The sequence below is a fragment of the Haliaeetus leucocephalus genome, unplaced genomic scaffold, assembly GCF_000737465.1.
Source record: "Haliaeetus leucocephalus isolate CR32 unplaced genomic scaffold, Haliaeetus_leucocephalus-4.0 Scaffold68, whole genome shotgun sequence".
Taxonomy (NCBI): Eukaryota; Metazoa; Chordata; class Aves; order Accipitriformes; family Accipitridae; genus Haliaeetus; species Haliaeetus leucocephalus.
The window spans coordinates 2,739,646-2,750,992 of NW_010972504.1; the positions used below are offsets into that span (position 1 = coordinate 2,739,646).

General features: G+C 47.7%; 1 protein-coding gene across 1 annotated transcript; it reads left to right on the forward strand.

Annotated features, from left to right (window-relative positions):
- Positions 1 to 68: 68 nt before the first annotated feature.
- RAB29 (RAB29, member RAS oncogene family) lies at positions 69 to 8,745 on the forward strand. Its single transcript, XM_010579350.1, has 5 exons — positions 69 to 225; positions 2,295 to 2,366; positions 4,105 to 4,286; positions 5,433 to 5,554; positions 6,241 to 8,745. Exons 1-5 carry the CDS (start codon positions 69 to 71, stop codon positions 6,356 to 6,358), a joined length of 651 nt encoding a protein of 216 aa, XP_010577652.1. The 3' UTR covers positions 6,359 to 8,745.
- Positions 8,746 to 11,347: the final 2,602 nt, after the last annotated feature.

Genomic DNA, 11,347 nt, shown 5'->3' on the forward strand with positions numbered 1-11,347 from the left:
CGGACTACAGGTCCCGGCAGCCCCCCCGGCAGACAGCGGTTCCGCCGCTGCCTCCACCTGACCCTCACATGACCGGGACCGGGGCCGGGGCCGGGGCCGGGATGGGGCAGCGCGATCGTATGTTCAAGGTGCTGGTGGTGGGGGACGCCACGGTGGGGAAGACGTCGCTGGTGCAGCGGTACGCCAACGACAGCTTCAACCGGCACTACAAGTCCACGGTGGGAGGTAAGAGGGGCTCCGAGGGGGGAGCTGGGACCCGGTCCCGGAGGGTCCCGGTCCCGGTGGGTCTCAGGACCGGCGGGCCGGCGGGGCTGCCGTCCGTTTTGCAAAGCCAAGCGCTGGCCGGGGCGGTCTGGGCCGCAGGTTTGTCTTCTCCGCTGAAGAGCAGCCTCGGGCTCAGAGCGCCGGTGGAACTACGGCAGTTGTGAGCTTTAAGCACCCCTGGCTCGCAGGCTGTCGTGGGAAAGTCGCTCCTCTCCCTCCCTGCGGACGGGGAGGCGAGAATTTGGAGAAGGAACAACCGCCCGTCGGTGGTTACTCTTATTTTGCGGTTCCTGTAGCAGCTCCGGGATGCGGCGCCGGGTGTGCTCGCAGCCCGTGTTCAGTGAGACCCCGGGGACAAACCAGTGACTCCAGTCCCTCCTCACGGCTGGTTCGGGGGGCCCCACCCCCCCCCCCCCCCGGGAACAACCACCACCCCCGGGAGGTTTAACCTGGAGAGTTTGAGGTTACAGCCTCGGCTCTTTCTAGCAAAAACAGCAGCAGTGCTGTTTTGGTGTTTTTTTAACAGCGTGAAACCAGTGCTGAAGTATCGGCAGGGCTCTGGGAAGATGGTGGGGGAACCAACAGCTTTGTAACAAGGAGGCTGGGAACAAGATTGAGTGGGATCGGTTGAGTTTTGTTTAACATCAGTGTAAACGAATAACCTCCAAGGAGCAGGAGGTGCCGAGGCTTTACCCAGTAAATGTCCCTGAGGACCCAAAATAGTGGGGGCCGAGCACAGCTGTTTGAATTTTCTTATTTGTGAATGGAGAGGGGATGAATTAGAAGTTGAAAACACTGGAGAACCACATCCCACTGGGGCAGAGTGCTTGGGCTGTGCCCGCACTGTCACTCCCAGCAGTAAGAGTTGCAGATGTTTTTCTTTTTCTTTTTAATTTTTTTTAATTAGTTCCTGGCTTCAATAAGTTCTATCCCTGTTGAGCATGGCTGACAGCATAGCTGGACAGTTTTCCCCCTGCAGTGAAAACTTGATGCATCGTAATCTGAGAAAAACACAGTGTTTCCCCTTTCGACTCTCTGCGCTGGTGACAGCTGAGGTGTAGGTGGTGGTAAGCGGTGGCTGTGAAGGAGACACAGAGCTCCACATACCAGCGACTGAATGGTTTAGGCAGCGCAGAGCAAAGACAGACAACAGCAGCAAATCCAGCGTTTTACTGGCATTAGTCAGGCAAGGGAAGCTTTCCTTAAAGCTCTCCGGGCAATAAGGTTTCCAGTATCCTTTCGTCTGCCTGTGGTTGTTCAGGGTTATGTGCTGGAGGAATTCTTAGTCCTGAGCATTTTAATTTCTGCTTCCTTAGCTCTTGGTTAGTGTCTCTAGTGCCGGCGTTACAACTCCAGAGATCAGGAACGGGTGTCTGAGCTCCCTGCCACAAGCGGGGCATTGTGCATGGGATGGTTACAGACCATTGGTGGTCCAGGATTTTTAAAAGCCCTGTGATTTGGGGTAGTGGAATCCACCCAGTGCTGGAAATATTCCACCTTGCTCTCTTCTTTCCCAGAGTTTCAGAGCAGTATCTCCGCCACCGTTTGCAAGGGCTTTGACAGCAGACCTGCCAGGCTGGGCTTTGCAAAACAGGGAGAAATGCTGCTCCATTCGTTGTGTTATTTAGCTCTCTAATCTGAAGTTCTGGAAGGGACAAGCCCAGCGTAGCATCCCCGGGAGGGGTGAGATGCTGATAACTCGCTTGACTTCTGCTTATCTGAAGGCATTTTGTGTGCCTGTGGTCATCCTCTCTGCAGGGTGTGGAGCAGTGAGTGTGTGGAGCCCTCTGGTTTTAACACTTATTTTGCAGCTTTCTGCAATGGAAGAGAGGAGTCAGCCCTTGCAGCCGCTCCTGCTCTGTGTGTGGTCTGTGCTGGCGTGGGTGATGGTCCAGGACAAACTGCCGTGGATGTGAAAGTGTTTGCTGGGTTGGCCTGCACTGGGAAATGGTGAGAGGCTGCAGAGGAGCAAGTCCTACGGTGCAGAATGCCCCTAAGTACGTTTCCTTTCTTTTTTGGGTATTCTCTAGTGGATTTTGCTCTGAAAGTGGTCCAGTGGTCGGAATCAGAGACGGTACGACTTCAGCTCTGGGACATTGCAGGTATGTTCACAAGAACATAAAGCTGCTCAGGAGCGGAATTTAAAGCTCTCAATGGCTTTCCTCCTCCTTTCCTCCTTTCCTCCTTTCCTCCTTTTTTTTTCTTTCAGTAGGAGTCTGCTACAAAAATAAATCCTAAAAGCCTGTCGAATCAAGGGGCAGGACTGCTCTGGTTTGTAGTGCTGTCTCTAGTTTGCAGTAGTAATTTAAATATTTAATCAAAAGTCCATCTGCAAAGAATGCAGCAGTGCAGATGATAAATCCTATTGAGCCTTTCTTTTCAATTTCAAAGCCAGAGCAGAGTGAATGGAGAAACAGGCTCATTTTTATCTGGATATGTAACTTCTCAGCTCCAAGTCTTCTGTTAAAACCCTGATTTCTGGCATGATAGCCAGGAACGCCTGAACCTTGTGTGGAGCAGCTCTGCTGACCTCGCACTGCTCTGGCTGCTGGGATCAGGATTGCGATCTGGCTGCTCAGTGACCAGATCCCCCGGGAGCCGACATGGCAAGAGGAGACCGTTGGGTGCCCCCGAGGTGGTGGGGCTGGGTTGGGAGTGGGGCACGCTCCGGGGTTCAGCGTTATATGTGATGAAGTGGAGCGAGGAGCACCCACTCCCTGGAGAGGCGCAGAGAAATGTGGTTCCCGAATCTCCCTAGCACCAGAAGACCGAGGACAGGTCAGTGCAGTAACATCTCTAAAATGGCACCTCTGGCTCTAGAAGGGTGCCGAAAACAGGGTTGTGGTTTCCCCTGGTTTCGCTGCTCAGACATGTGTGTCTGGAATCCTTAAAAAGAAAACAGGAAGGAGAAGTTTGCAGCAAGAGGATTGCAGCAAGAGACTAACTTCAGTTTCAGCCCCAAAAAGGCGTTTAAGATTTGGAAAGCAGAGGAGCCGCGCTGGTCACGGTGTTTTTGGCGTGCCCCAAGCAGAAGGGGACGCACGCACCGACAGTCCCTGCCACCTCAGAGGTGTGCAAAGGCAGTCGGATGGCTTGAGGTAACTCAAGTGCTCGGTTCTCAGCGGCTTCAGAGCAAACAGCCTGTTGACCAGCTACGGGGCTGCATGGGAGCCCATAGTGAAATCTCTCCGGTGTCAGAAATGCTGGTTTTTGCCCTGCCCCTGACCTGTGGGATGCGATGTGACCGCTCTGCGATGTGTCCCCGTCTACCCAAGTACAATCAAACCACGCAGCAGCATGGCAGAGTTACTCTCTGGATGCGGTTTTGGTAGTACAGGCAGGCCGTAAGGTGTAAACAGTAATAACAGCGTATGTGAGTTGTGATGCTCTCTGTTTAGTAATTGATTTTTTTCTCTCCGGAGAGCCTGGTCTGTAGCGCTGTGCCCACAGCAGGCAGCAGCACATGTCAGTGCTGGTGGCACGGTCCTGCCGGAGCGGGGACGGCTGGTGGTGGCCGGGTACCCTGCTGCTGGTGGTTTTGTGCTCAGGGGGAGGTGGATGTGTGGTCGGGGACACTAAACTTAAATTGTTACTCTGGGAGGAGTGCAAGTATTTCTGGGTCAGGATTAAGAGCTGCCCAGTTTGTTCCAGTTCTGTCACTGCGTTGCTGAGGTACCCCAGGCAGGACGCACCTCAGTGCCTGTATTTCCTCATTATTTAAGTGGATATTGTTAGTGTCAACTTAGAAAACGATGTACCGTGATAAACATGTTATTTGCGTGAACGAATCTGAAAATGGTAACTCTGGGGGGTAAGTTTTTTTTCCTTTTGATCCTGAAGGGCAGGAACGCTTCACGTCTATGACCCGGCTGTACTACAGGGAGGCGTCAGCCTGCATTATCATGTTTGATGTCACCAACATCAGCACGTTCAGCAACAGCCAGAAGTGGAAGCAGGATTTGGACAGCAAGCTCGTGCTGCCAGATGGGAACCCCGTGCCTTGCCTACTGCTGGCTAACAAAGTGAGCAGCCCTAGACGCGCTCTGTGTGTTTGTATGTGTGCACGTGTGTGCAGGGGAGTGCAAGATGGAAGGAGACGCTGTTGGCACTAAGCCTCGCCTAAGCCTGTGGTCTTTTTAATCCTTCCCTTAACTCTCCTTGAATTTTCTTTCTCTAGCAAGGATTCTCCTCTGTAACTAGGACACTGGTAGGACTTAATGCGTGGATGGCACTTAGGAGAAGTTAACAACTGCTCTGCCCTAGGAGGCAGTGCCTTGTGCTGTGCTGTCGGAGCTCGAGCTCTGTATCTGCTGGATTGTAAAGCTTTTCTTTTTCTTTTTGGGCCTTTAACTTGCAGTAGCCTGGGAAGGTTGTGTATGATGCTGCAGCTAAAGGTTCAGAGCTGCCAGAGAGATGTCTAGTTTTCATTTGGATGCAGCGTCAAGTTTCACTGTGTAGATTGGTTGCTGTCTTTTAATGATTTATTTTTCTTTCATTCAAAAACTACCTTTACATTCTTCACGTGCCAACGTTGGCTCAGCATCCCTTTCCAGATTCAGTTTGAGACTTGCCTGGTTTGAGAGAGCCTAAAACTGGAGACGACTCAAAAACATGATGGGTGGGCAGGAGAGTGGCTTTTCTTCTCCACTTCTTCCCAAATAACACTTTCCCCCGATAGCTGTTTTAAGGTAACATTTTCGCCTGCATTAGGGAAATCTGTGCGACTGTACGCACTGCAGTCACACTACGGCAAGCTGTTACGGGACAGGTTTCCTCACTGCCTCTTCGTACGTCCCGTTGGCATCAGTGTGGCCGCCGCGGTGGCACCGCACCAGTAGCACATTTCCTTGCTGCTGAGAGGCCGGGCAGATTTTGGATGAGTGACAATGCTTTCTTGTCCTGTGCTGGATGAACCTCCATTCCATGCGTGCTTGACTGAGGTGTGTCAGTATCTCAGATGAGATAGATATATTGCTGCTTGCAACATCCCATTAAGAACCTTGCCCGAAGAACTCTCTATCAGCTTGCAATCTGGGAGATGCGAAGGGCTGAGCCTACCTGCTGCCTGCCTGCCTGCACACAGGCAGAAAATGGCTGAGAGGGAGAATTCCCCTCCCAGCTTAAAAATTAAAAGGCTAAACTTAAACTGACCGATTCCTGTTTTACAGTGCGACCTTTCCCCATGGGCAGTGACAAGAGATGAAGTGGATCGGTTCAGCAAAGAAAACGGCTTTTCTGGTTGGGTGGAGACATCTGTCAAGGAAAACAAGAACATTAATGAGTCCATGAGGTAGGCACAGTGACTGGTGGTACAGCTAAGAGTTAATTCCCTCTTTCAGACACAGCCATCTTTGAGGTGAAGGGAGATGCTGTCAGTAAGTAACAAATAGCAGCAATAACATGCAAGTAAATCTCCCGAAGGGAAACTGCATTCTGAAAGGTCAGAAGTTTTTTCTCTCCTTTGTTAAGCTCTGACATGCTTTTGGAAACAGAAATTCTTTGAACAATACCAGGGATGTTTTTTCATATGCTGGCCTCTACCAGGAGGATGGGACTTCTTGTGCAAAGATATTAGAAATTCTCCTGTAATGCACCAATCCTTTGATGGAGAATTTGGCCTTTTCTGAAAGGTATTAGACTGGGTATTCGCACCTGATATTGAGGTTGGGCGGTTGGTACCTAGGAAGCTTGTTGCTGTGTCCCAGTCCTAAACTGGACCCGAGGTGAGGTGGTTGCTGTAGGTGTTGTTAGTTATCTGGTCACTGCAGAGTCTTCTGATGCTGCCAGGTAATAGCAGTAATGCTGTTGTCAGTGCTATGAGGTTCCTTAACCTGAGCGTTGAGTCATGAAAGTTCTGGAGTTTTGTGTCCTTCTAGAATGAATTGCTATTTCTTTTTTGTACTGCTGAAAAACCTTGTGGCCCAATGTTACTTATTTAAAAAAACCAAAACAAACTCACATATGCTTGTCTTCTAGAGTCCTGATTGAAAAGATGATGTCCTCATCCAGTGGTGATGGAAGTTCCTCTGCTGCCGGGAGTGGGGATTATATTAACATAAAAGAGACAACCCCACCAGGCTGGGCTTGCTGTTAGATGCACTGACCACACCATCTGCCTTGGGTCTAGCAGCAGTGTCCTTTTATTATTACCATCATCATTTTCTCCCAGACTGGCTGTAGCTGTTTTGGGGTTGTTTGGGGTTTTTTTACATGATCGTGAACTGTCTTCTGTTTAGCGCATATTCATTCTCAGTAGAGCATTGCTACAGTGACTTGGAGCGAGGAGTGGAAAGAAGAGAGGGAGAAGATTCCTCTTTCTTCTAGTGTAGTAGCAACTGGGAGCTCTGCTGCTAGTAATGTAGCACGGTCCGTGTTTAAGCAGATGGCTTGGATGAATATTTTTTTAAATTTTGAGCACTTCATTTTCTGACATGTGATGGCCTGTCTCAGGCAGGGCGAAGGATGTCGAAGGTATATTTTTAATATTGTTGCACCTTTTATTCCCCACTGCCTGCACCCACCGTACACAGAAGCACCAGTCCGAAGCGTCACACTGACCTTTCTTTGACACACACATAGTTCAAGCGGTCTCTCTGTGCCTGTGGATTCCCAGTGTGGGATTACAGCAAACTCTTTACTTCATGCTCTGGAACTACATACGTCTGCTTATGTGTCCTGGAGAGACCAACACACCTCATCATTGCCACTAACTGTCCTTAAGATGTGAAGCCAGATGTGGATTATCGTGGTGTCCCACGTAACCAGACCTATAAAATTATCAGTGTGAATTTGAGAAATGGTGTAGCACAGCCCTTACTTTCGTGTATACTGACTGTGGTGCTTAACAGCAGAGACCTCAAATTTTTGTCAAGAATTGCTCAGTTGCCTTCTGTTCGTTCCTTCTCACTCACCCTGTCTAGCACAATCCTGCGTATTCTGTTCTGCTGTTCACTTTATTAGGGCACGGAGAGCTGAATGAGGAATAGGTTGTAAACTCCTTTGTATGACAGAACAACAGTCCTTTTCACTTTTAGAACACGCCGTATCCTACCATCTCAAATAGCTTTGCAACTGCCGATGAATTGCCTTCCCACAATTATTCTGTAGCGATGAGTGAATTTGGTAGCAGGGATGGTGCAGGAAAGGCAGCTCTCTGAAAGCCCACCTGCTGGTTTTAGTGGTGCAAGGGGGAAGCGAAGGAGAAGACTTTGCAGGACAAAAGGAAATGAAGAGAACTGCTCCCCGCTTGCCTTTTGGTGCCTGCTTTCCCTAGCATATCCCCAGGTACTCGTTGAGAACGGTTCTTGCCAACAACAACAAAAAATTGGTAAAAGCGTACTAGATAACTATCTCAGGAGAGTTAACAGGAAATGCGGTCTGTAGGGCTGGAGTTATATAGAGTTGTATGCATTTTATATAAGCGTGCTATGCTATGGAATTGTCTTGCCCATGTTTTAGGTTAGGATTTGAACAAGTGGTCGTCAATAACGTTTTTCCCTTCTTGAGTAGTTTCATTTGGAAACAGGAGTATAAATTGGTTTGTCCCGATTCCTGCTGAATTAGGATGGCTTTTCTTTGGCAAAGTATTCCTTCTGTCGGTCTTTCCTTACTTTATACAGTCTATGGAGGGAGAAGGTGGTAAGAAGAGGAACCGATTGCCTTCACTAAGCACAACAAATTCTGAGTTTTCATTCTCTGGAGTTGAAAATGATTGATAAGTAAAAGTAAGGGCTAAGAAATTTAGAACTAGTGTTGTGTTCCACTGTTTTAATTAAAAGCTAAAATGCCTGGGCTAGGATGCTGTTGTGCAAATACTGGCAAATTTGGTTTTACAGGCGCTTAAATATACCCTTTTCTGCACCGCTGGATTCACTGTAGAAACGTGTGAAACATGTAGAACTGGTTAGCAACAAAATTGAACTGTCGTCTTGAATTTTACTTCCTAAACATTGTGTTTAAAAAGAAAGAGAGTATTTTTTTTAATCCTATAAATATTTCTAGTTCTTTATGGAACATGGGGAGAAGGGTCTGATTTTTTTAAAGGATCTGTCATGAAACGATTAAGATTCCTGTGTTATTTATTGATTTCCGTATATGTATTTCAAAGCGTTTCAGCAAAGAGGTCAAGTGTTAGAGCTGTCCTTAACAGATGGAGAAGCTGAGGCACGCAGTGGAAATCTCTGCACAGGACCAACTAACTACTCAAGTCAGTAAGAGCCTGGCCCTGAAAGGAAAATTTCCGATTCCTGTTTCAATGGCCTAGCTGCCAGGCTGTGCATCTTGCAGGAAAGTATCTTGATACCTTTTGCATGTCAGTTTGAGAGGTACCAGTGCCTCTTTGGTGCCTGGACCTCTTAATCTGGACCTCTTTTTTCATAAGTGCCTCTCAGAAACAAACAAAAAGCCAAAGGCCAATCTTTGAAGGTTTTCTTCTATTATACATAATTTCTGTTCTGCCTGGTGGTTTCCGGTACCGGTGTGTGCCTTGGGGTTTTTTTTTCCACGCTGCTTACTGCTTATTAACATCTTAATAGACACAGTAGACAAGTGTAAAAAAAACAAGCCTGCACTACAGAAACAGTCATTGCTTGAGATTGGTATAAAAACCCAGCCAGACAGGAAAACGATTTTACTGTGCAGATGTGTTTTTTCAGAGCTTGCTCTGTGGCACATAAGGTGCTTAAAAAAGCAAGACAAAACAAAACAAAACAAACCCCTTGATTTAGTCCTGTAAAACAAACAGATTCAAAAGCCCCATCTAAACCTGCTCTTTGCTGGGATAGGCAGTGTGGAGAGAATAGTTGCCTGTGAAATTGATTGTGCCCAGCATGTGCTAGCTGAAATAATTCTCGTTTTTAAAACAACTGAAAGGGAAAAGCCAACTTCAGTGAAGCAGTTTCTAAGAAATATTTTAAACAAAGTTAAGTCTCATTCGTGCAGACCGACAAAAACTTCAGTCCTTCAAATATGAATCAGAAAAGCCTCGTCTTTATTATGGTGAACTGTGCTTCACTGGTGTCTTTGTCAGGGGTGACCTGTTTTGAAAATGAAGGCACTTGATCCTCCCTTCTGCAGTGCCTACTTTGACTTTGTACTCTGTGTGTGACTCTGGGCCAACTGTACCCATTTCCTTCTCTTCCACATGTTGTTTCTCATTCCTATAACTTTTAATTTGTGGTCATGGGACTCAAAACCACATGACGTTTAATGGTGTATTTTATATGTTGATGACAGCACACTATGGGTCCACATAGCTGGAAATTTTCACTGCAATAGAATTTGAAAGCATGAGGGCAGATTATAGTTCAGAAGTAAGTCAACAATATCAAAACTTAGCTTTTTTTTTTTTCTTTAAACCGCTTGCAGTTACACAGAAGTATTTTAGAGACAGGGTTCTGATTACTGTAAAGCTGCAGTATTATTATGTTTATATAAAGAGAAGAAACTGCTGGGTGGTTTTCTCCATATCAATCAGTAACTAATGCAGTATTGCAAAAGTTTGAAATAAAAGTTTGACATTGCCTGTGCGGTAGTTGTTGTTGTTGTTGTTGTTTTCCTGTCTCAACAGTCCTTACAAATGGGTTCACAAGTTCAAACTAGAAACAGTCTGGCTGTCAATAACAAGGGGACGTATAAAGCATACAGTGTGAACTGCCCTGTGTTGCCAGCAAAACAAATTAGATCCTTTTCACTGAAACATCTTTCGGTCTCAATTATTGTAGTCTTACTGACCTACAGGCGGGACGTAAGCATGCAAAACTTTTGCATCTGTGAATCAGTCCTAGTGGCTTTTAATCCAATATATCCAGCTAAGGGGAGAAAGAAAAGAATTCCTTGATGTGGTTTGTTGTTAATACACCTTCCTCCTTATGGCTCATTAATTTACACAGTGTATTTTGGGGCTGGCTATGCAGGCAGGCAGTTGCTCTGAATGCCCGTCTTTCTTTCCTGATCAGCTTGATTTTCATGAGTATTGACTTGCATGAAGGACAGGGCACATGTGAATTGATCAGAAAAATGGCAGCAATTCCAAAGGAGACAAATTAAGCTCAAGCAGGGCATTAAATGAACTCAGATTACTCCTATAATTAGGTAAAAAGCTGACCATATTTTATTGTCAAACCAGTCTTCTTGGGTAACCTGACCTATAAAAAAATGTTTTGGAGTACTGTTTTTAATAAAAATGGAGGAATGAGTCTCCCTAAAGATTCAAGTGCAAAGCAAAAGTGACTTGCTATTGCAGAAGCTGCCATTTTAACAGACTGCAGAATTCGTTTTATTTTTCCGTGGCAGAAGCAGCTCCTTTTCTAAACAAAATGCGCAATTTCGGGTTTCTGGGGAATTTAAAGCACCCAAAACCTTCCCTGGACTTTGCAGGAGTTGTGCGTGTTCTTCATATCTGCTGTTGAGTACAGGGAGAGGTGGCGGTGGTAATGAAATCAGTACTGGTAATAAAATCTACACCTGCTGCAATTAATTTGCTGCGTTTCTTCCCAAGAAAAATTGTTTCGCGCCGGATCTAGGGCTGATCGGTGCAACACCACCAAAAAAAAACAGGTGACGTGCTGTAAAAATAGGGAAGTACATAGGTTTATTATAAAACCCATCGCACAAGGTAACCTTGCCTGCTATGGAGGCTCGCTTCAGGTGCTTGCCCCGGAGTCAAAGGTGCGGGAGAACGGAGGAGTCAGGCGGGAAATGCGGCGGGATTCCACGGTGTCCGTCTGTCCGGCACTGGCTGCAGGCGGCTCTGGGTGCCACAGACACCGCGCTGGCCCGTCCCGACGCTTCACCCCTTTGTGTATTCCACACACACAACCCCCCCCCTTCCCTCAGCAGACCCCTCTGAAGTCTGGCCCCGAATGGCGCCACACTTCCATGACAAAGGACCCGCGGCGGGAGGAACGGCGCCGGGATCACCCTCCCGGGCCCTAACCTCCTTTCCTAAGCCGCGATAAGCCCGGCGTACCCCCAGGGCACCGGCCGGGCCCGCCGCCAGACCCGGCTCCTTGCTCCTGTCAAGCCCACCCCCCCTCTCCACCACCACCGGCCCCGTGGGGTCAACGCCGACCCGGACCCCCCC